Source organism: Cervus canadensis, chromosome 18, assembly GCF_019320065.1.
Source record: "Cervus canadensis isolate Bull #8, Minnesota chromosome 18, ASM1932006v1, whole genome shotgun sequence".
Classification (NCBI taxonomy): Eukaryota; Metazoa; Chordata; class Mammalia; order Artiodactyla; family Cervidae; genus Cervus; species Cervus canadensis.
This window is the reverse complement of record NC_057403.1, coordinates 20,829,543-20,853,969: the sequence shown is the minus strand read 5'-3', so window position 1 is coordinate 20,853,969 and position 24,427 is coordinate 20,829,543. Positions and strand designations below refer to the sequence as shown.

At 52.8% G+C, this 24,427-nt stretch overlaps 2 protein-coding genes across 5 annotated transcripts; one reads left to right on the top strand and one right to left on the bottom strand.

Moving 5' to 3' along the window:
* Positions 1-1,334: 1,334 nt before the first annotated feature.
* ALDH16A1 (aldehyde dehydrogenase 16 family member A1) lies at positions 1,335-15,606 on the bottom strand. The gene is made up of 17 exons (XM_043436171.1): positions 15,475-15,606; positions 10,028-10,130; positions 9,480-9,606; positions 8,319-8,497; positions 8,156-8,233; positions 7,845-8,026; positions 7,606-7,758; positions 6,666-6,851; positions 6,388-6,483; positions 6,052-6,188; positions 5,781-5,886; positions 5,571-5,695; positions 5,051-5,218; positions 4,573-4,774; positions 3,002-3,187; positions 2,537-2,659; positions 1,335-1,972 (listed from the first exon to the last, which is right to left on the bottom strand). Exons 1-17 carry the CDS (start codon positions 15,562-15,564, stop codon positions 1,811-1,813), a joined length of 2,403 nt encoding a protein of 800 aa, XP_043292106.1. The 5' UTR covers positions 15,565-15,606; the 3' UTR covers positions 1,335-1,810.
* PIH1D1 (PIH1 domain containing 1) lies at positions 15,492-21,978 on the top strand. 4 transcript variants are annotated; one of them, XM_043436175.1, is made up of 11 exons: positions 15,495-15,620; positions 15,987-16,113; positions 16,977-17,070; positions 17,443-17,509; positions 18,430-18,609; positions 19,769-19,830; positions 19,924-20,005; positions 20,606-20,735; positions 20,964-21,039; positions 21,584-21,727; positions 21,856-21,978. In XM_043436175.1, the coding sequence occupies exons 3-11, from the start codon at positions 16,981-16,983 to the stop codon at positions 21,895-21,897; spliced, it is 873 nt and encodes a 290-aa protein (XP_043292110.1). In that variant the 5' UTR covers positions 15,495-15,620; positions 15,987-16,113; positions 16,977-16,980; the 3' UTR covers positions 21,898-21,978. The 4 variants fall into 4 exon arrangements, with proteins under 4 accessions (XP_043292109.1, XP_043292110.1, XP_043292108.1 ...); XM_043436174.1 differs by lacking the exon at positions 15,987-16,113 and having other exon boundaries at positions 15,492-15,620; XM_043436173.1 differs by lacking the exon at positions 15,987-16,113 and having other exon boundaries at positions 15,563-15,715.
* The last annotated feature ends 2,449 nt before the right edge of the window (positions 21,979-24,427 follow it).

Below are 24,427 nucleotides of genomic sequence, written 5' to 3'. Positions count from 1 at the left end.
TACTTCACTCAGTATAATGGGCTCCAGTTTCATCCATCTCATTAGAACTGATTCAAATGAATTCTTTTTAGATGGCTGTCTCAACCGGGAGCTCTTGCCTCTGGGCCAGAGATACTTGGACCAGTAGTGGATACCTGCCCCAGGCTGCCAATCAGATTTCTTCTCCTGAGGCTGGGGCATTCATTGTCCTCTGTAGTCTTTGTTGGGGTTATGGAGACCTGCTGTAGCTGGCCTTGACTGATTAAAGGCTGAGGACTAATCGGAAGGTCACTGAGGCAGCCCATAGCATCTGGGAGGAAGCTGTTATCAAACCTCAGAGGAACTACCGCCTTCCAGGGACTTTCCTCCAAGATGTTCCTTGTGTCTTTCCTGTCTAAACATCCAGATTCTGGGAGAGGTGATTTATTCTGCCCAGCTTTAGCCAACTACTGATAAGAGGTTGTCCATTTTAATTTGTTCCAGGACAAAATCAACTCCTAACAGCATGTTTGCGTACCCATCACAGAATCTACCCAGTGAGCTTGGAACTATTAGCCCCAATTTACAGATGAGGAAACCAAGGCTCAGAGTGGTTAAGAAGCTTTCCTAAAGTCACATGGCTAGAAGGATTTAAAATAAGTAGACCAAAAGATATGAGACCCAAGAGATCACGTGACCCACAGAGACTGACCTGAATACACTTCCTGCTTGCATTCAGGTTCTTAGGATCTGGCTACCCATCTGTGTGTCTTGCCCTATTTTCCATATCTCTGTAGCCTTCCAAAAAATGCCCTTTTAGCCTAAGCTAGTGTGAGTGGGTTCCTTGCGTCAAAAAGAATCCTCAAAGAGGACTTCTTCCCTGGTGGTACAGTGGATAGGAATCCGCCTGCCAATGCAGGGGACACGGGTTCAATCCCTGGTCTAGAAAGATTCTACATGCCCCGGAGCAACTAAAGCCCATGCACCAAACTACTGAGCCTGTGAGCCACAACTGAAGCTCATTTGGTGCGCTTAAAGCCTGTGCTCCGCAACAAGAGAAGCCACTGCAGTGAGAAGCCCGTGTATCGCAACAGAGAGTAGCCTTTGCTCAGTGCAACTAAAGAAAGCCTGCATGTAGTAACTGAAGACCCAGCACAACCAAAAATAAATACATCATTTAAAAAAATTAAAAAAAAAAAACACTGTATGAAAACATAAGAGAATATTAAAAAAAAAAACCGAATTCTCAAAACAGCAGTATGCTGGAGTGGCTCATAGGAGCTGACTGTTAAAAATTCAGGAATTGTCAGTCGGCAGTTTAATCATCTGGAACTTAAGACTGACATAGCAGGAGATTTCACACCATGGAGACTGGCCAAAGTTACTTACCAACGATTTTATTTTATTCCAGAAAGCCACTGTATTTTATTATTTTTATTGGAGTATAATTGCTTTTGTGTGTGTGTTTGCAGTTTATTTTACACCAGCAGGTCACAGCTTTTGAGGCAAGGCATACGCAGAGAAAGCCAGGGAGCAGGAGCCACTGGGTGGAAAAGACGGGAGGAGACAAGAGTCCCTAGAGCCCTGTCCAAAGCTTCTGCGTCTCCTTTATCTGTTTCACAAGCACTGCGTTGTCCAGGAGCCAGCCCACAGGGCTGCTGAGTCTCTGAATGAAATGGTCTCAATAGGCCAGAAGTTGCTATTTCCTCCCATCCTCCCCTCAGAAGCACAGCCAAGATTGGTCAGGGTTTATTGGAGGGTACCGGAACCATACTAAGGCAAGTTCCAGATGTCTGGTGTCAGTTGGGGTCCATGTCTTCTCTGTCCGACATGGAGTGGGAGTGCTGGGCAATCAGTCCCCCATGGGCAGCCACAGGGCCTTGGTCCGTGCTGCCCGCAGCCCCAGCTCCGGGCCTGCCCCCTCAGCCTCCTGATCCCAGGCCCGTCGGCAGCCTCGGTTCACCCACACCGGCTTGAGGTTTCCTGCTGAGGCCCACTCCACAAACTGGGAGCCCTGGTGTGGGGAGAGGCAGAGAGGCATGGTCAGCATATCTACTGGCTTGATTGCAAGCACATGCTTCCTTGGCAACAAGGGCTATTACTGAAGACAGGCTTGACCCTTGACCTAGGCTCTGTGGCTAAAAGGTTCAGCTCCCTGCAAGAAAACCTTCCAGATGCTGAGAGAAACAAGGTTGACCTTTATGGCTGTGGAACTTTCTCTCCTCAACAGCCCACACTCAAAGGAATGGGGTCAGTGGTAACTGTTGACGAGAAGTTTCCATCTGTTACCATCAGGAAACCAAGAGGGTGGACTGTAGGCTTCTGACTCAGTTGCTAGGGTGTGGTCCTTAGCAATGGGTTGTCCCAGTGGGTTGGGCTGGGCATCAGGCCCTTGTTGCTAAGGAGATTCTCTTCCATAGCAACAGGGGCTCTAAAGGGGCAGGACCTCAGAACCTAGTTGCCAAGAAGTTTCTCCCCTTTAGCAATGGGAGTTCTAAGGGGGTGCAGCCAGGATCCCAGAAAAGGAGGAGTTTATTGGTGAAGTTTAAGACACTGGAGATGGAAAAGCAAAAAGTACCTGGGCAGATCCGAAATACCACAGGGCCTGGATGTCCTGGTGCAAGGCAAGGCAGCGGGTCAGGTGGTCCCGGTCTCCTGTCACCACATTCACCAGGCCTGCTGGCAATAAGGTGGCCATCTCCTAGAGGATGGGAGAATGGGTCATCCAGGGTTGGGAGGAAGGGAGTCAGAGACACTCAGGGCAGTTGGGAGGGTGAGGAGTGAGCATCTAGGGAGTGGCCATAGCGGGTCCTGGCAGGAATGGGACTGGGGTCATGACTGATAAAGGCTCACATTCTGGAGAGAACCATCACTGGGACTACAAGATCTGAAGGCTCAGGTACCAGGATGTGGGTTACCATGGTTACCAAGGGGGGGATGGGGTGATAGCTGAGCTCCTGCAAGCCATGGGGCATCTTTCATCCCATCTGCTGCTCCCCAGGCTGCTGGGAGCAGCGGTAGGCAGGCGGGCGGGCAACTGTACCTGGCAGACCTCCAAGGCAGGGATGGGACAGGCCCCGCTGGGCACCAAGACCACAGTGTTGCCGTGGGCCAGGGCGGGGGCCAGTAGGGACACGAAGGCCAGCAGGGGCCACTCATCTGGGCACACAATCGCTAGCACACCCAGCGGCTCCCGCAGCCGAAGCACAGGGCCTCTCAGCTCTGCGACCTGCAGGGACAGGAAGGAGGTCAAGGGCAGAGCAGGGGAGCCTGACTACCCTCCTCCAACCTTCTCTATCACCTGCCCTTTTTCTTCTCTCATCCCTGGTTCGTGTCTCCATAACAACTCCAATCATAATAATGTAGACACCTCAGCTGTGTGACCTTGGGTGAATTACTTAACCTCTCTGCGCCTCAGTCACTCACCTTTAAAGTGAGTATAATAATAGTGCCTACCTCAGAGATTTGCTGTTAGGAAAGAAAGAGTTAACGTCTACAGATCTCAAAACCTGGCCTGTGGGCTTGTGCGCATGTGCGTGTGTAAGTGTAAGGTTTTCCTGACTATGTTAATAATTGACTATCACTAAACTGCACACACTTTATTTTTTTGGCTCCGCCACCTTGAGGCCTGTGGGATCTTAGTTCCCCAACCAGGGATCAAACCCGCATCCTCTGCACTGGAAGCAGGAAGCCTTAACTGCTGGACTGCCAGGGAATTCACCTAAACTGCACATACTTTAAAGAGTACAATTTGATGAGTTCTGATATATGTATACACCCACGAAACCAACAACCACAATCAAGATAATGAACTCCACCCCCCCAAATTTACTTGTACCCCTGGATAATCCTTCCTTCCTGCCTCTACTTGAACCCTCTGTCTCTGTCCTCAGACAACCAGTGATCTGCTTTCTCTCTATAAATTAGTCTGTGTTTTCCAGAATTTTCTAGATATAGAATCATACAGCCCGTACTCTTTTATCTAGCTTCTTTCATTCAGCATAACCGTTTTAAGCTTCACGCATGCTGTAACTTGTTCCTTCCTGAGTGTGAGTAGGACCCCATTATATGTATGCCTTTAAAAAAAATTTTTTTTTAATCTTTTAATTGCATCACATGACATGTGGGATCTTAGTTCCCTGAAAGGGATCAAACATGCACCTCCTGCGTTGGAAACCCAGGGTCTTCACCACTGGGCCACTAGGGAAGTCCCTGTGGTTATGGATGGACCATAATTTGTTTATCTATTAACCTACTGGGGACATTTGGATTCCTCTTTTGGTTTACTATGAATAATGCTGCTATACACATTTGTGCATAAGTCTTTGTATGTGTTCATACAAACTGAACTGATACATGTGTTCAGTTCATTTTTCTTGGGATAAAACCTAGACATTGCATTTATTTAGATAAATACCTAGGAATCATGTTTAAAGGGTATTTAATTTTTTAAGGAAGTGCCAAACTATTTCCCAAAGGAATTGTTCCATGGATGGTCCCACCAACAGCCTCCAGAGAGCCACTGGACCCCCCAGTCTGGCTCCTTCTGGACTCCTTGCTCTGACCCCACTCCAGACTGCCTGCTCTGTCTGCCGGCCCACGGACCCCTCTCACCTGCAGGGCGCAGCCTTGGACCTGGACCCGGGCCCCCCAGGCCCGAAGCCGCTTCACACTCAGCTCCACCTCCGCCTTGGCGACCTTGAGCTCCACGCCGTCCCTCTCCAGCCTCGAGACCAGGCTGGGCTCTCGGCGTTGCAGCGCAGCCGCCAGGGCCCACAGCAGGGCTGCTCTGGCCGCTGGGGACTGGCTCATCCAGCTGTGGGCGGATGCAACCGTGCACACTGGGGATTGGCTTCCTCATCCTGGCTCTTCCCGGTGCCCCACCTCTGTTCACAGCCCCTCGCCCGGGGGTCCAGGCCCCACTGCTCGTCTGCCCAGGGAGGAGAGTGAGGGGCTGGAAACACATCCTGTCAGCTCTGAGAGCTCAGATTCCGCAGCGTGGAGTCCAGCCCTGGGGTTTCAGATTCCGTCCTCTAATACCCCATGACCCCTGGGCTATCTCATGTGATGCACCCCGCCACCCCCAACTTACCCGGGGGCGGCCTGGTGAGCTGCCTCCACGGCACCGCGGATATCCTTGGCTCCGCCCTCAGCCACGTAACCATGGAGACTGCCCTGTGAATCCCGGATGGGCCTGGAACTCCTGGCTCCAGGAGCCTGGAAATGGCCCCCAACAAAGAGCCCATAGGGGGGCGCTGGGCTGCAGGAGGATGAGGGGTGGGGATGGGTCTGGGCTGTCCCTGCCCAGAACCCACCCTCACCCCTCCCTGGAAGGACCATTCCGGCTCCCACGAGCCTCTGTGGGACCCACACTCCTGGCCCCGTGAATCTCTGGGGGAGCACAGAGCTTCATTGAGTGGAACTGAGACTCTTGTCAGGCTTGGGAGGTGGGGGTGAGGCCGTTAAGACTCAGAACGCAATTCTCAGGGGGACGGGGGACGCAGGGACCCCAGCTCCATGGCCCCAAAGACCCTCCCTTCAGTCCCGGAGGATCCCCTCTTCCCCTCCACCCTCCAGGGATTCTGGGAGTTGTAGTCCCTACACTAGCTCACCCTGTTTCAGGTCCAGCTGGTAGGGTTGAGGGGAGAGCAAGGCCAAAGGTATCATAGTTGAGAGTCTTGGACAGGTAGGGAATCCAGGCAGGGGTCCCCGAAGGGCGCAGATACTCATACAGACCCTGGGAGAGGGGCAGTGTCAAGAGGATGTGAGATGGGCACAAGCTGGATGAAGGGGTGGTACCATGCGGGGAGGGGAATACTCACATCTTGCCCCCCGTGCCAGGAGGACCCGCTCTCCTTGCAACCACCTGTGGGCACTGCAGGGTCCCTGAGGCCATGGGCATTGATCCAGACCGTGCCCACCTGGAGCCTGTGGGGGAGCAAGGGACATCAGAGAGAAATGCAGAAAGTTGGGGGGGGGGTGAGTCAGAGAGGCGAGGATGGGGGGAGAGACCCACAGAGTGGGGGAGATGCGGAGACGGGAGCTGGGGCCTCCCAGCAGGCCCCCTGTGTGCCCCAGCGGGCATCCACTGACCCATAGGCCAGCTCCAGGGCCTGTCCCAGTCTCTCACTCCACACGCTGGCACTCCCTCCGCGGGGCGTCCCGTTGGCCACGGCCAGGGCCTCCTTGGCTGTGCGGAATGGGGAGGCCACCACCAGAGGCCACGGCACCTGGAGGGGGTGACAGGGGCTCAGAGGGCCTGGCTGGTCCCTCCCTCCAACACCCCATGACACCCTAGGGGTCCGCAGCTAGCAGCCCCAGACCCAGTCCAAACGGCCGCCCCGGGGACCTCTGTGTGTGGCTGCTGCTGCCCATGCCCAGCCAAGGATGGGTGGAAGGAGTAGGGTCTCTGGGACCCAAAGGGCTCACCTCTGCCTGGGAACACGGGGAGGCTGGAGGCAGATCAGAGACCAAAGTTGGGGGGAAGAATGGGCTGTCTGAGGGCACACTGCCAGCCTGGAAGACCTGGGAGAAAGAGGACAAGACCTGCGAGTCCGCTCCGGTCCTTCCTCCCCAAGGGACCAGGAGTCAGGCCCCCGGCCCCTCCTCCCTCAGACCTGGGGTCAGCCCCTGGCCCCTCCTCCCTCAGACCCGGGAGTGAGATCTCAGGCCCCTTCAAAGTACTCCACAGTCTGTACCCGGCTCACCTGTGCGCCTTGGCTCTGGGCCTCGCGCACGTAGCGCTGAGCCAGGTCATGGGCGGCAGCCCCCCGAGCACCCATGTCCACGGCCCCGTCTAGCCCGCGGCCGCAGCGAAGCCGCCCCATCCTCTCCTGGAGCCGCCTCATCGTCTCATCCCACACAGCCTCCTGGATGAGGAGCCTGAGGCCCCCCTGTCAGGAAAAGGGAGGGGTCAGAGTGGACAAACTCAGGGCCCACGCGGATGGGTCACACACCCACAGAGGCCCAAGATGGGGGGCCATACATGTAAAGGTCAGAGGAGGGTCTGGGCGAAGAGGCTGAGGACCCTGGAGACTCCCTGAGGCTCCAAACCCCAGGCGGGATGTGGAGTTACAGAAAGCTGGTGACGCAGAGTGAACGGAGAGGTTAGAAATCTAGGACGTGGACACTTAGAAAAAGGAAGAGTCCGAGTGAACAATAGGGGCTTCCCAGGTAGCTCAGTGGTAAAGAGTCTGTCTACCAGTGCAGGAGACACAGGAGACATGGGTTCGATTCCTGGGTTGGGAAGATTCCCTTGAGGAAGAAATGGCAACCTACTCCAGTATTCTTGCCTGGGAAATCTCATAGACCGTAGAGCCTGAAATCTCATGGACAGTAGAGCCTGGGAAGTCTCATGGACAGTAGAGCCACAGTCCACGGTGTTGCAAAGATTTGGACATGAGTGCTTAAAGTAACAGTGAAGGATAGACCCAGAGCCCCCTCATCTGCAGAACCGGGAGCGGCGGGAATGTGGAGACTCAGAAACTTGAAGGACGGATGTCCGGCACATGTGATGGTGTAAAGATAAAAGAGTTTGGAGACACAAAGAACTGAAAATTAAAATGAAAGAAGACAGGAGGCCCCAAGCTCCGGTGACGGACATGCCCAGCCCCCAGGATGGGGGCCCCACAGGCACAGGAGTCTCACCGGGCCGCGGTCAGACCAGGCTGCATCTACGATGCCCTCCACGGCCGAGTCCACATCCGCTACCTCCGTCAGGAGCAGCAGCGACTCAGCCCCCAGTGCCAGGCCCAGCTGGGGACCCCAGCCTGCCAGGGTCCGCCGTAGGGCGCGTCCTTCCTGGGGGAGTCACACGGTGTTCAGCAGGGGGCGGAGCATGCTGGCCCCGCCCCAGCCGTGGCCCCGCCCCCCCGACTTCAAGATACCTCGATGGCTCCGCAGAAGGCCACCTTCTGGACTCCAGGCTGGGCAGCCAGGACAGGCCCCAGGGAGGCAGGGCCGCTGATCACATTGAGGATTCCTGGGAATGGGCCTAGCTCCCCTGCCAGCTGGGCCAGGAGGAGGGGCGTCGGGGAGGCTGGGGGCACCAGGACCACCACAGTGCAGCCTGGGGGAAGTACGCAGCTCAAGACCCAGGAGTCCAGACCCCCAGGCCCCTCCTCCCCAAACCCAGGGGTCCGGAATCCCTGCCCCTCCTCCCTCAGACCCAGGGGTCCCGCCCCCGCCGACCACTTACCCACAGCCAGTGCAGGGCAAATCCTCCACATCATGTCGAGGAAGGGGAAGGTGGGGGGCAGGATGAGACCAATCACTCCTGCAGGAAGAAAGGAGACTGGGCGCAGGCCCCGGGGGGAGGGCGAGGGGAGTGGGGGCAAGGGGCTGGGACTCCGGCGGCTCACCCATGGGCTCCCAGCCTGCCAGCGCCTCCTCCTGGGTGTGCGCCTGGACCGCGTGGTACTGCAGCAGCTGCTGGGCCAGGGGCACATCCCTGTCTCGAACTTCTCGAACGGCCCGTCCAGTAACCAGGGACTCCAGGGTCCACAGCAGCCGCTGGTGCTTCTGGATCGCCTTGGCCAGCCTGTGGAGCATGCAGCAGGGGATGCCCATTTCCCACCGCACCTTGGCCAGGTAGAGTCCCAGAACACAGCCTGTGTCCCTGAACTACAGTTCCCAGGAGCCCTTGGGGGTATTCCCACACGATTTACCAGGGGTGGAGGGCACCAAAGCTTGATGAGAAATGTAGTCTGGGGAATACTCAAACCCTCAGGTTGCTGTGTAAAGATCTTGGCCACCTCCCTCAAAGGTGCCAGCGAATGAAAACTTAACCTCTAATCTCAATTGTTCTTTGGGAAATGGCATCTTTGTCTCTAACTTCCCCAAGAGTGTTTTGGGGTGGGACTTCTCTGGTGGTCCAGTGGTTAAGGCTCCGTGCTCCCAGTGCAGGGGGCCCAGATTCAATCCCTGGTTAGCGAACCATGTCCCATATGCTGCAACTAAGAGTTTGCATGCCACAACTAAAGATCCTGCATGCTCTGGTGGCTCTGTGGTGAAGAATCAGTTTGCAGTGCAGGAGCTGCAGGAGACGTGGGTTCAATCCCTGGGTGGGGAAGATCCCCTGGAGGAGCGCATGGCAACCCACTCCAGTATTCCTGCCTGGGAGAGTCCCATGGACAGAGGAGCCTGGCAGGCAACAGTCCATAGGGTCACAAAGAGTTGGACACGACCGAAGCGACTTAGCACACACTCATCATGCCTCAACTAAGACCCGACACGGCCAAATACATAAATATTTAAAAAAACCAAAAAAAAGGTTTCGGGGGCTTCACCAGTCCCAAGAAGCTGTTGAGAAATGGTTCCCTGAAGAGTCCCAAGGATATTTGGAGAATCAGGCTCTGTCATTACAAATCCCAGCAAACAGTGGGAAACGGATGTTTCAACTGCTCAAAGGCAAGCTGGGAACACGAGCCTGAGCTGCCAATGAATTCAGTGTGATGTTGGGAAAGAATCTTTGTTCTCAAATCCGTCTCCATCCCCTGGGGTCCACACCTCGAGTGCATCACCTGGTCAGATGTTGGGCCCGAAACGCTCCGGGTTGCATGCTCCAGTTCTCCAAAGAGGCTCTGGCAGCCTCCACAGCTGCGGCCACATCCTCGCTCTGTGCCTGCAGGCAACTGGCCAAGTTCTCTCCTGGGGAAATGAATGGGGGGACCCATTTGGAAGGTGGGTGGAGCCTTTGTCAGAACTGGAGGGGGCTGACATTTCTGGTGCCCAGGAGTACCCCAAGGCAGTAAAGCTGGTCCCCTGCCCCACTCTGGGTCTCAGTTTTATCATCTGACAAATGGGGATAAATCTATATAGGTCTTTGCTCTGACTGCCGCCCACAGGCAAGGATGGGATTTTATGAGACAGCAATTTCAAAAGTGTCCACAGGGACTTAGGACCATAGCTAGGAGGACTGTTATCAAAAGGAGCCAGAAATCTCAGCCTTCTTCTCCCACCAGCTGCTCCCTGCCCTCAGGGCCGTGAGCAAAGGGACTGGTGTGTTGTTGGTGGGGACGCTTGGGGCCACAGATGCCTCTCCCTCCCAGGTCTGGGGGACATCATGTACCTGTGATGGGATCCTGGCAAGGTACTGAACTCCTGTGTTCTGGTTTTAACCACTGTCCATTAACATAGTGACCCAAGTGCCGGTCCTGAGTGTCCAACCAAGCCTGGGGGAGGTGGAGACAGTTAGGAAAGAGGTCTGAGAGGTGGCTGGGGGAGCTGGACCCCTACCCAGAGTCCTCTGGGAGGGGAATATCGGTCCCTTTTGCCTCATCAGTTATTTTCCTGTGTAGGGAGAAAATACACATAAATACACGTGTGTGATAAATCACTCAGTCTTTGCGACCCCATGGACCATAGCCTGCCAGGCTCCTCCGTCCATGGGATTCCCTAGGCAAGAATACTGGAATGGGTCGCCGTGACCTTCTCCAGGGGATCCTCCCAAGCCAGGGATTGAACCTGCGTCTTTTACATCTCCTGCATTGGCAGGCAGGTTCCTTACCACTTTAAAACATTAAATTTACCATTTTTAAATTCTGTTTTTTTATTTTTTTAAAAATTCTGTTTTTTAAGTTGATATGTTGTATTTTCATTTTTATTCAGCTAAAGAATTTTTTTTTTTGGATATGATATTCCATTGTCTGGAGTGATGACATTTGGTTTATCTATTCATCAGTTGATGGCCATTTGGGTTATTTTCTGCCTTTTGGCTATTGTGAATAGTACGGCTGTGAACATTCATGTACAAATCTCTGTTTGAATACCTGTCTACTTCTTTTGGGTACATGTACCCCAGAGCTGCTGGATCATATAGCAATGCTCAGAGTAACTTACGCAGGGAACACCAAACTGTTTACCACAGCAACCATTTTACATTTCCTACTAGCAGTGTATGAAGGATGTCCTATTGACTTTTACACATGGAGAATGTGAACAAAGGATTAATAAAACTTTTTCTTCTCCATGGAGAAATGACCTTCTTGAATAGAAATGACCCTGATGGTCCAGTGGTTAAGCATCTGCATTTCTAATGCGGGTCTGTTCCCTGATCAGGGAACTAAGATCCTGATGCAGCTAAAAAGAAAAAAAAAAAAAAGAAATGATTTCCCTGGAAATCTGATAAAATTAGTTATATTTCTAGACAACACTGACCCTTGACTGATCCACTATACCTGGACTGGGAAAACTGGGAATAGACCATAAATATCCAGTGGGAGACATCACTTTGCCAACAAAAGTCCGTATAGTCAAAGCTATACAGAAGTCAAAGTCAAAGCTTTCCAGTAGTCATGTGTGGATGAGAGAGATGGACCATAAAGAAGGCTGGGTGCTGAAGAATTGATGCTTTCTAATTGTGCTGCTGGGGAAGACTCTTGAGAGTCGCTTGGACAGCAAGAAGATCAAACCAGTCATTCCTAAAGGAAAGCAACCCAGAAGAATTGGTGCTGAAGCTACAATACTTTGGCCACCTGATATGAAAAGCTGACTCACTGGAAAAGACCCTGACACCGGAAAAGACTGAAGGCAACAGAAGAAGGGGGCAGCAGAGGATGAGATGATTAGATAGTATCACCAACTCAATGGACATGAATTTGAGCAAACTCCGGGAGAGAGTGGAGAACAGAGGGGCCTGGCGTGCTGCAGTCCATGGGGTCACAAAGAGTCAGACACAACTTAGCAACAGGACAACAAGGACAACAACAACAACCCAGTGGCAAGTCAGAGCCCTGAGAGTTCCTTGCATGCTCTGCATTCTTATGATGGACATGTCCCTTGCCTGGACCCTGGAAGCAATGTCCACGGCCGTACCACTGGTACGGGGTCTCTTTGGGAGGTGGGACTTTTAAGCCAGGTGGCTTCCACATCTCCCTGGAAGATGGGGATGATCACAGTCCCTCCCTATGTCACAGGTCAGTGGTGAGAATTAAATGGCTCACTATGTATCATATGCTCAGAAGGACACTTACTTAAGACTTTCTATTAATTTTACTGCATTTCACCCTCTCTGTCTGCTTCCTGTTTCTTTGTCTCCCTGGTCCTGTCTTCCCTAAATCCTTGCTAAATCTAAGATATCCTTCCTACTTTTTTCTTTCTGTAGACTGTTTTCTCTTTGCATCCCCAATGCCTCAGCCTCCTGATTTTTCTCTTACTCTGCCAGGTAGGCCTTCTCATTTTTTTTTTCTTTTTTAGAATTAGTAAGATTTTTTTTAAAAATTCTTTATTTACTTGGCTGCACTCAGCCAAGTAAATAAATAAATAAATAAAATTTATTTACTTGGGTCTCAGTTGTGGCATGTGGGATCTTTGATCTTTATTGTGGCATGCAGGATCTTTAGTTGTAGCATATGGGATCTAGTTCCCTGACCAAGGATTGAACCAAGCCCCCTGCACTGGGAGCACGGAGTCTTAGCCACTGGACCACCAGGAAAGTCCTCGTTTTCCTCTTTAAAAAACAAAGATAGTAAAAAAATAAATAAATAAAAATAAAAAAGAAAGAAAATTTTATTATTCTTATTTATTTTTGGTCATCCCATGCAGCATTCCAGGCTTAGTTCCCTGACCAGGGATTGCACCCGCAGCCCCTTTGGTGGAAACGCAAAGTCTTAACCATGGGACCACCAAATATGCCCTCATTTCTCTTTAAAGTTAAACAATTTTTAAGTAAAGTAAAAATTCAGAAGTTCCAAATTCAAAGGCCCCCATGGAAAGTCACATTTTGGAAAAAGTTGGGGATGTATGAACATGAGTTGGACACTAGACAACATTAAAGAATGACTGTTCATGTTGCTAATGTGAAAATGGCCTGGTGGTTATGTTGCAAAATGAGTCCTTATCTGTTAGAAATGAAGATTCAAATATTTATGAGAAGTTAACAGGCCATTGGGTTTTAAATCACCCCAGGAAAAAAAGAGAAAACAAAGAAATACAACACTGGATGAAATGTTGATGACTGTTGACATTGAGTGATGGGTGAATTAGAGTTCATAATTTAAGTACTCTGTGAAAGTTTGCAAAATTTCCCCCCCAAATAAAAACAAAACCTGGAAAGAATGTTCCACAGGGTCCTGGCAGGCTATGCTGGGGTGAGAAGAGGCCACTGGTAGAGACTAAGAACTCAGGACTTGTCTAAAAAGACAGTTAGCTATTGGATCCAGATGATATTTGTCAGGGAATGTGAGCCAAAGGTTGCCAAACTTTGGAATTTTATTTTCAAGAGAAGCTGGAATCCCGGATGTTTACTTGAAATTAGTTGTCCACTAACGCACATTTTTAAAAATAAAGTTCAGGCCAAAGAAAACATGTTAGCTGGTTGAATCTGGTCCACAGATTGTAAGGTTGAACTGCAGGGCGGCAGGGGGGTGGTGGTAAGAGTTGTGGGGGCCCATGGGCTCTGGAATCCAGGGTTCAGGTTCAAATCTCAGTCTGACATTTTTTTAAGCTGTGTTGACCATCAGCCAATTACTTACCTCTTTAAGCCTCTGTGTGCTGTCACTAAATGACAATAATCCCCTTTCACAACTGTTTTGGGGATTAAATGATATCATGCTGAACACAGGGGTTTCCCTGGTGGCTCAGTTGGTAAAGAATCGGCCTGCAATGTGGGAGACCTGGGTTCGATCCCTGGGTTGGGAAGACCCCCTAGAGAAGGCATGGCAACCCACTCCAGTATTCTTGCCTGGAGAATCCCATGGACAGAGGAGCTTGGTGGGCTGCAGTCCATGGGGTCGCCGAGTCGAACACAACTGAGTGACTAAGCACTTGTTAAGCACAGAGGCTGGCACACAGAAAGCACCCAACAAATATAAGTCATTTATTGAGTATTATGTCATTATTGCTATTTCAGGATAGTCCATCTCTAACCAACCTCCAGGTGTGGGAATTCTCTGTTCCATCCCAGATCCACTTATCTAAGTCTACACTGTGTGCGTGCTCAGTCACTTCAGTCGTGTCCAACTCTTTGCAACTCTATGCACTGTAGCCCAGACTCCTCTGTCCATGGGATTTTCCAGGCAAGAATACTGGAGTGTGTTGCCATTTCCTCCTCTAGAAATCTTCCTGATCCAGGGATCAAACCCACATCTGCACTGCACGCAGATTCTTGACCGCTGAGCCACGGGGGAAGCCCTACACTACATTTCTAAATAATCTTATCATTCCCACTGTTCAATTCTCTTTCTTCTGTGAGCTCCCTGTCTCCAGACCTGAGGCCCAGGCACAGGCAGTATCTGACTCCTGCACATGACCCAAGGCTGTCCCCAGGTCCCTCTCATCATAGCCATGTGATAACTAAGCCCAACCTTCCTGCAACCCTACTCCTCCTGGGGGAGGTGGGAGGACAAGGACAGGGCCAGACACGAGCTACTGTCCTTGCCCTCTCAGTATCTCAAACCCTGTTCCTCCTGCATCTCTGCCTCATCCCCTCCTCCCCATCTCTACAGCCCACACCAGGCTCTGGTCTTATCTTCTTTCACGCATGTGAACCACTGTTCTAAACCTCTTCCTCTTTCCCTCCAGAGAAGCCCAAGCTTCTCACACATGGGTGCCAGAGGGCCCTGTGAGATCAGGATGGCTCCATGGGGGATTCTAAGGGACCTGTATAGAAAATTCGAGGCACTCAACTCATACAGAAGGGATAGGCTACCCACTCCAGTATTCTTGGGCTTCTGTTGTGGCTCAGCTGGTAAAGAATCAGCCTGCAATGCAGGAGAGAGACCTGGGTTCGATCCCTGCGCTGGGAAGAATCCCCTGGAGAAGGGAAAGGCTACCCACTCCAGTATTCTGGCCTGGAGAATTTCATGGGCTGTACAATCCATGGGGTCGCAGAGTCGGACATGACTGAGCGACTTTCACTACTTATACAGGGAACCCCAAGAGCGTTCTGGGGGACTCTGAGGGATCGCTGGAGCCCCACGAGATAATTCTGCGGGGTCGAAGGTAATTATAGGAAGTTCTGATACATCCTGGGGTTCTGAGAGTTCCTGAGACTATAGGAACTTCACAAGTATTGAAGTGATGCCTGAGGAATCCCGGGGGCTCCTTGGAGGTCTCCAGATGGTCAAAGGAGACCTCCTCCTGGAATTCTAGGACCCCGGGAGCCATAGGATGTTCTGAGGAATCACGGGAAATGGACGCAGGTTCTGAGGGCCCTCAGAAGAATTCTGAGCCTCACAGGAATTCTGAGTCCGCGGGGATCACAGGAGGTTCTGAGGAGACGCTGAAGAACCACAGGACCCACTGGACAGATTCTGAAGAGTTGGGGAAGCGGTACACTGAGTCTTGGAGCGTGGAACCGCACAGGCACTAAGACTCGCGAGAACAGACTAAAGGACAAAGAGACAGCAACCGTAAAGGGCCAAGGGAACGCCCTCCAGCCTAGATCCTAAGGAGCAGCGGGAGCCGAGAGGGCGGAGCTGCTGAGCTGCCGCGGTGGATCACGGGAGTCCGCGCGCAAAACTGGGCCCTGACGGCCGCGAAGGGGTTTAGGCAACGCGGATCCAGGCAAGACCTCACCAGTGCGCATGCGTGGCTCTCCGGCGCCGGTCCGTATTCCAGCGTCGTGAAGATCTCGCAGGCGCGCGATGCTGTGCGTGTAGCAGCCATCACTCTCAGACCGTTTTCCACGGACTGCGGGGCTCTCTGCCCGAAGGAACCTGGAGGTCCGAAGGGCAGCACCGCCCCCTCTAGCCCAAAGGGCGGAGCTACAGGAGATAGGGCATAACTCCACCTTAGCACCCGGTTACTCCGCTTATAGGTCTGCTCGGGGGAAGTGCAGTTTGGAGCATGCGCAGTCCTCAAAGGCGGGGGAATGAAAATGTGTGTGCTAAGTCGCTTAGTCGTGTCCGACTCTTTGCGATCACATGGACTGTAGCCCGCTAGGCTCCTCTGTCTATGGGATTCTCCTGGCAAGAATACCAGAGTGGGTTGCCATGCCCTCCTCTAGGGGATCTTTCTAACCCAGGGATCGAACCCCTGTCTCCTGCGGCTCCTGCATTGCAGACTGATTTTTTTTTTTTTTTTTGCAGACTGATTCTTTACCGCTGAGCCAACGGGGAATCCCAGAACGAAAATATGGGTGCCTTCAAATAGTTACGAGGCCTTCAGATTTAGAAGAGTGGCCGAATTGGTGTCTTCCCATCACCCTGATCGAAAGTGTGATTTTACTCCCAAATACCTTTATTTGAGAATCGAATCTACTTCTTGAGGACGAGGTGATTGAGATCAGACAGGAGTCTTTTAGGATGGACACTGAGGTTAAGGGGCTTCCCTGGTGGCTCAGACGGTAAAGAATCCACCTGTAATGCAGGAGACACGTGTTCGATCCCTGGGTCAGGAAGGTCCCCTGGAGAAGTGAATAGCAACCCACTCCAGTGTTCTTGCCTGGAGAATTCCATGGACAGAGGAGCCTAGCGGGTTACAGTCCATGGGATCACACAGAGTCGGACACGACTGAGTGACTTTCACTTCACTGAGGTTAAGGCTTTAAAAGTGTGCTAGCTTTGCCCAGTAATCTAGCCAGATGTAGCTGGCGGGAAGGGGCGGAAGTGTGGCTTTTGTGGCGGGCGGGAAGAGGAGGAAGTGTGCCTTTAAACTACACAGGAAGTGTGGCATTTAGTGACTACCAAGATTTAGTTTTGATTGGTTGAGAGAGTTGCGTGACTTCAGACTTAGACTGGATTGGTTTGTGATTAGGAATGCGGTTGCAGGATTGGTGAATGAGCTTTGCGGTAGTAGGAAGTGTGGCCTACCCGAGTTCCTGGTTACGCAGAGACCGGAAGAGTGGCTGTTATTTACATATTTGGCACTTAGTCTAGAGATACTGGCTCCCGAGAGATTTGATTTGACGCAGTATCTGGTCTGAGTGAAATTATAGTCTCAGGCTAGGTTCGCAGATTTTCGTACAGAATTGTGGGTGTCGGGAGTCGGTTGAGGGCCGGGAAGCAGGCCTCAGAGTTCGGTTCCCGCTGAAGGTCCCCCCACGTCGGGGTTGCTGAGGACGCCTAGGTCTGTTGCAGGGCCATGGCCGACTCGAAGCTGCTGGTGCCGGAGCTGAAGGATGCAGAGACGATGGGCGCTGAGACGTCGCGTTTCGAGGAGCTGCTGCTGCAGGTGCAGACTGAATGAACTCCTGGGTCCCAGGGGATTCGGGGGATTTCTTTCTTTTTTTTTTTTTTTTTTGGTGTGGTGTGTTTGTGAACGTGTGAGGGCGCGCTCAGAAAGGGGACGACAGTTCCCAGCATGCACTGGGGAGGCAACAGGGCCTATGGGAGTTGTAGTTGTTTAAATTTGCTACTCTTTGGATGAAATAGGAGTAGGATTGGAGTTGTTCCTCAGGTTCCTCAAAGTTGGAAGGGGACATAGTATGTCCTATGCCCTGCCTAGCTCATATAGGTAAACAGTGCTCACTGAACACTTGAGGGACCAACGAGAGGGTTCTGAGAGCACAAATGCCAAGCCTGGAAATTGTTTTTCTTCACACAGGCCTCCAAGGAGCTCCAGCAAGCCCAGACAAGCAGACCAGAATCTACACAGATACAGCCTCAACCTGGTGAGAAAGACAGAAACCCAAGGAGAGAGGGATAGAGTCCCAGAGAGAGGTGGACACAGACTGGAGGGGAGAGGAGGGAGGAAGGAGACACAGTAGCGGAGTATAGAGGCCTTGGAGAGTGAACAGAGACCCAGAGAAAGCAGGGAGGTTACTGAGATCCAAAGAGAGGGGAGGGCTAAATTAGGAGATTGAGATGGACATATATATATATATTATTATATGGTGGCTCAGCCTGTAAAGAATCCGCCTGCAATGCAGGAGACCTGGATTTGATCCCTGGCTTGGGAAGATCCCCTGGAGAAGGGAATGGCAACCCACTCCAGTATTCTTGCCTGGAGAGTTCCATGGACAGAGGAGCCCGGCAGGCTACAGTTCATGGGGTTGCAAAGAGTCAGACATGACTGAGTGACTAACACACACATATATAAAATAGATAACTAGGGGCTTCCCTGGTGGTCCAGTGGTTAAGATTCCAAGCTTCCACTGCAGAGGGCTCAGGTTCAATCCCTAGTTAGGGAACCAAGACCCCACATGCTCCTAAGAGTGGCCAAAAAGTAAAACAAAACAAAACAAAAACAACCTAATAGGACCTACTGTGTAACACAGGGAACTCTACTCAGTACTCTGTAATGACCTGTATGGGAAATGAATCTAAAAAAGAGTGAATATATGTGTATGTAGAACTGAATTACTTTGCTGTGTAGCAGAAAGTAACACAACTATACTCCAATAAAAATTTTAGAAAGAGATAGAGGGAATGGGTGACTTTGGGGCCAGAGATTCAAAGAGAAGGAGAAATCCCAAGGAAGAGACCCAGAAAGTGGAAGACTAATACTCAAGGAGGGGGAACAGATCAAAGAAGGATGGACACTGGGACCCACGCAGAGACAGATGGTCAAGGACAAACCCACTCCCACCAGGTTTTTGCATCAAGACCAACTCAGCTGAAGGGAAGGTTTTCATCAACATCTGTCACTCTCCCTCCATCCCTCCGCCGGCTGACTTGACTGAGGATGAGCTGCTTCAGATGCTGGAGGAAGACCAGGCTGGGTTTCGCATCCCCATGAGTCTGGGAGAGCCACATGCAGAACTGGATGCAAGTCAGTGCCTTGAGAAGACCCAGGAATCTACTCCCCACCCCCACCCCCATGGTCCTTTCTTCCCTAGGACCAGAGATTCCAGGGCCCTGGACCACCCTCCCTTGGAACCTAGAAACTTGTTCTCCCGCACCCCCAACCCCCTATCTGATCCTTTTCCCCAAGGCATATCTCTAACCTCCTGGGTATCCACAACCTCACTGGGCAGTCCTGGTTCTACTCACCTGGCCAGGCTGGCACTTCTCTCTGCCTCACCCCAGGAGAGAGTGGGGCCGGGCAGGTACTCATTTGCTGATCTGACTCTAGTCCTTGGCCAGCTCTCACTCACCCCTGTTTTCTCCTGCACCCTTTTCCCCTGTCTCTATGTCACTGCCTTGTCTAATCTCTTTTCTGTTGAGTTTCTGTCTCTATGTCCTTGTTTTTTCAATTCACATATGTCCCTTGAAGCCTCTTGGGATGATGCCTTGGCCAGTGCCTTGGGGAGTAAGCACTTATCAAAACTCAGAATCTGCCCTTGAGAAACTCTCAGTCTTGAATGAGGGCAGAGGAAGCAGATGCAATTTCAATATGGTGTGATTCTGTGCTGGGTTGGAGGGGGTTCTTCACTCCCACTAAAGGATTAGGGAAGGCTTCCTGGAGGAGGGCACATTGGATACAAGATTGGAAGGAATCAGAGCAGTTCATCAGGCCAAGATAGAGAAGAGGGTTCTAGGCAGAGAGGAGAGAGGGGTCCAGAGGCTGGAGAAATGATTCAGTTGGTCAGTGATCAGTAGTGATGGGAGGAAATTTACAGGGATGAAGTGCCAGAGAACTGAAATTCTCTGCAGCTGGAAGGGGGCTAACCACGCAGGGCCTCCAGCGCCAGGCTAAAGAACTCAGCCTTCCCCCAGTGGCGCTGGGGATCCCTGGGAGGACTGTGACCTGGGGAGGGTCAGGGTGAGCTCTGGGACTTGGTGGGAAAGGGCCAGAAGGGAAAAGACTAGAGACGAGGTGGTGGGTATGAGTCCAGACTGGCAAGTTCGGTATCTTTGACTTCCTAATTGTCTCTGGGTCTGTCTGGGTCTGTGGCTGCTGTCCTTGATTGTGTTTTCCTTGACTGTGTCTGGGCCATGGGGTTCCCACCGAGGGCTGGGGGGTCTCACCCCCTTTCTCTCCCCCGCAGAAGGCCAGGGTTGTACCGCCTACGACGTAGCTGTCAACAGCGACTTCTTCCGGAGGATGCAGGTTGGGGGCGGGGCTGCGGGGGAGGCCTGGGCCGGGGCCTCTCCCTCCACCCCTTCAGCCCTCCCGCATCTCTTCTCTCTCTTTCACCCCTAGAACAGCGATTTCTTGCGAGAGCTCGTGATCACCATCGCCAGGGAGGGCCTTGAGGACAAATATGGCCTGCAGCTGAATCCAGGTGAGGGGGTGGGGTCAGTGCCACCGGGAGGAGCCGAAGTTTAGGCTCCTCGGAGTTTAGGGGGGCAGCTCCTGCGAGACGTGGGACTAGTGTGGGCAGGGATTATACTAGCCTCTGGGCTGTAGGGGGCTTACCCGGTGGCTCAGCGGTTAAGGATCCACCTACACTGCAGGAGACTCAGGAGACACGGGTTCGATCCCGGGCTCAGGGAGATCCCCTGGAGGAGGGCATGACAACCCGCCCCAGTATCCTTACCTGGAAAATGCCGTGGACAGAGGAACCTGGCACATTACAGCCCACGGGGTCGCAGAGAGTTGGCCATGACTGAAGAGACTGAGTTTCGAGGAGAGTTAGAGAGGGAAATGGGCCCAGGATTTCAGATAAGGGGCGGGGTCTGGAGAGCCCGGAAGGGGCGGGGCTAACGCAGGCAGGCTGTCTGAAGTCTAGCGTGGGGGTGTGGTCAGACCCCCGGCCTCCTAGGCAGAGGGCGGAGCCTCTCCCGTGAGGCTCTCCCGGCACAGGACCCTCTTCCCCTGAAGAGAAAGAGCAGAAGGAAACCTGGACCCATGTGCCCTGTGGCGCTGTGCTCCTTCCCCTCAGAGTGGCGCATACTGAAGAACAGACCTTTCCTGGGCTCCATCTCCCAGCAAAATATCCGCTCCCAGCAGCGTCCTCGGATCCAGGAGCTGGGGAACCTGTACACGCCCAACTCCCCGAGACCTGAGGCATGGTAGGCATTCGACGGGACTCCTATCTCCTGTTTCCCAGACATCTTTGTAATATCTGCCTCCATACTTGGGGACGGGGTCCTGGGGCTCTGGGAACACAGAGGGAAGAGAAGCGGAATTTCCCCTGGGAAGGTGTCCTGAGGCCCCAGGGCTGAGAGGGAGGAAGAGAGGCGATAGTCCTGGCCAAGCCCTGGCGGCTCTCCTGAGTTCTGGGTCTTGTTCCTCCCCAGCCCTGAGAAGCCTCACCTGAGCCTTTGGCTGGAGGCCCCTGACCTCCTCTTGGCTGAAATCGACCTCCCCAAACTGGTGAGCACATCCCCGTGATGTCTGGGGTCTTGGGGAGGGAGTGATGGGACAGATTCCAAAGAATGCTGCTAGAACAGTGTGAGCCTGGCTAGTGCTGCCCTGTGAGCCCAGCTGCCTGCTCTGTCCCCTGGGGGCTGCAGGCCCACTTCCGGTGCTGTCCTTACAGTGCTCAGACCTGTATTAATATGTCCCACCTTTTCCCGGGGCATCCCTGGTGGCTCAGATGGTAAAGAGCCTGCCTGCAATGCGGGAGACCCAGGTTAAATCCCGGGGTTGGGAAGATCTGGAGAAGGAAATGGCAAGCCACTCCAGTATTCTTGCCTGGAAAATTCCATGGACTGAGGAGCCTGGCAGGCTACAGTCTATGGTGTCTCAAAGAGTGGGGCACAACTGAGTGACTAACACTTTGAGTTTCACCTTTTTTCTGGGAGATTAGACTCTTTAAATATGGCATCCCAACATGTGAGGTTTCTCTCTCTGGTCATGTTCTGATCATCCTGCCGCTGGGAAGGGAAGGGTGGACTGATTTCTCCTGCACCTCCAGGATGGTGCTCTGGGGCTGTCGCTGGAAGTCGGGGAGAATCGCCTGGTGATGGGGGGCCCCCAGCAGCTGTACCATCTGGATACCTACATCCCTCTGCGGATCAACTGTGATGAGAGCAAGGCAGCCTTCCATCAGAAGAGAAAGGTACCTGGGGGGCTGGGGTTTGGGGAAGCCAGGAACCCTGGGAGGCCTAGACTCCTGAATCTGAGGGTGGAGGGGGCAGGGGGCTGGACCCCTGGGCTCTGAATCCTCTCTCCGCTTTCTCTCCCCAGCAATTGATGGTGGCAATGCCCCTTCTGTCAGTGACTTCTTGACCGGATGTTTTCCTGTGCTTCTATGTTGAGGGGAGAGGGTGGTGGCTTCTCTAAAACTGAAATAAAAGATGTTTGCCTTTGTCTTGTGTCTGGCTAGGAGTACATGGGAATGGGAGGGACGATGGACATTGGACTGGAGTCCGGTAGAGGTCACTGCCCCAGCTCAGGCCTTGTCCTCTTCCCCGGATGTTCTCCCTGGCCTCCTAACTTCTCGTCTCACTCCTTGTTTGTCCCCATCAAGGTCTCAGAGCTGACCTTGCCCAGCTCCTGTTCATGGCCCCTCCTTGGCTCTCCAGCACCCCTGGGAGAAGGCCCAAGCCCCTCCGCCGAGCACTCAAGACTCTGTGCTATCTGGTCCCCTTCACACTCCATTTTTCTCTTCAGTCACTCGGGCTAACCACGGTGAACCACACTGGTTTTTTGCACCTTTCTGTAGTTCCCCTTGGTAGGATCCTTTTCTCTAGTACACCTACCCAGGTCTACTCCAGTACATCTCATTGTTTGCCCTCACAGGGCTCATCTGACTTTCCACCCACACCTTGCCCCCACCCTCCCAGTTTTCCTTTTTAGTGCGATTTCCCTGGAAAGCCTTTCAATCCTTCAGGTTTTCTCTGATATTCCCTGGTTTCCTCCTCTGGTGGTCCCTGATAGTCAGTGTTACTCTTATTAGCGTGATGTACCCTATAGTGTGACAATGCCTGACCCCCAATTGTTCACTCTCTGAGTCTGTCCAACTGTTTTTGACCCCATGGGCTGCCAGGCTCCTCTGTCCTCCACTATCTCCCGGAGTTTGCTCACATTCATGTCCATTGAGTTGGTGATGCTCTCTAACCATCTCATCCTCTGCTGCCCCCTTCTCATTCTGCCTCAGTCTTTCCCAGCATCAGGGTCTTTTCCAATGAGTTGGATGGTCACAACAAGTGGCTAAAATATTAGAACTTCAGCTTAAGCATTAGTAGGAACTATTTGTTCAGTTAATAGATTGCCAACATCCTCTTCTTCCATAGTGAATCCTAGGAGGATAGATAAATGCAGGAGCCTCGGTGGTAGATGTTGAAAGAACAGCCAGGTGGCCAGTGTGGCTGGAAATGAATGAACTGGGTGGTAAGAAAGTGGAATGGGTTTGGGGATGACGTTCAGTAGGAGCGAATTTGGGCTCCGTGTCCAACAGAGGGCGCAACGCAACTTCAGTCCATTGTCTCAAAGAACTACAACTCCCAGCAGCCCTCTGAGTATGCGGTCATTCAGAAGCAAACGGTGAAGTCCAGCGACCGCTGGGACTTGTAGTTTGCACAGGAACCCTCCGTGGGAGGCTGAAGAACTCATTCCCGGGTCCCGAAAATGTGGGGCTGGGTCCTCTCTGCCTTCCGCGGTCTCCATGGTGATGGTTCCGGCGAAGGCTCGGGATCTGGCAGCGGCGGGCTCCCCTCCCACTCCCTCCTCTTCACCATCTGCTCCACCTTCACACCTGGCTCAGAGCCGCTGCCGCCGCCTCCACACCCAGACCGGGGATTCTGCCGCCGCAGGGTGGCGCGTGCGGAAGGCTCCGCGGGCTTTTCCTCCCCCAGACTCTGGAGTCCGAGCTCCCGGCTCCCTCCTCCCTCGAACCCAGGAGTCCCAGCCCCCAGCCTCTCCTCCCTAAGAATTCGAGGTTTTCTCAAACACAGGCAAAACTGTGACACCCAAAGACCCAGCAAGACAAAGCTAGAGGCGAGAGGCTGCGTCCCGTCCTTGGCGCCCGCCCGCCGCGCTGGCTGCTCCCTTCCACTCCCTCGCGGACCTGTGCCACATCATGAAATTTTAATCCCAAATGCATTTTTGGCCCGACGCAGGGAGGCGATGGGGAAAGGAGCACCTTCCTGGGGGCTGGATCTGGAGGTGGACTCGGCGTCGGGTAAAGGGGCTGGCGGCGAAAGGAGCGGAGCAGGACCTGCCTGCGGGCTGGAGATGGCCGAGGACAGTCGAGGTTCAACCCCAGAGGGGCAGGGCTGGAATTCAGGGGTGCAATAAGAATTCAGAGGGCGGGGACAGATCCCAGGGGGCGGAGACAGATCCCAGAGGGAGGGGATAGAACTCGTGGGCCGGGAAGGTACTCACGGATGTATACCTGGATCGGGTTCCAGAGGGTGTGGGCAAAATTCAAAGCAGGAATAGATCCCAGGGGAGGGGACAGAACTCAGGGGTAAAGAAATATGCTAGGGGACACACTCAAGGGGTGGGGACAGAACTCAGGATGAGAGAACTAAAAGGGCAGGGATAGATCCGAGGCTAGGGAGGGAATAATGACCAGCAACGAGGGTAGGGGGAGTATAACTCTGGAGAGATGAATCCAGAGGGAAGGAAATCGGAAATGAATTGGAAGGGGTGGTGGGCCAAGAGGGGAAACAGAACTGGAGGGACATGAAATCCGAAAGGGGAAAGATGGAAACAGGTGGCTAGGGAAGAACTAGAGGGGACAATGGGTGGATCGAAATGGGGGTTGGAATCTATGAAGGGAGAAGGAATTCCCTGAATGAGAAAAGAACCTTCT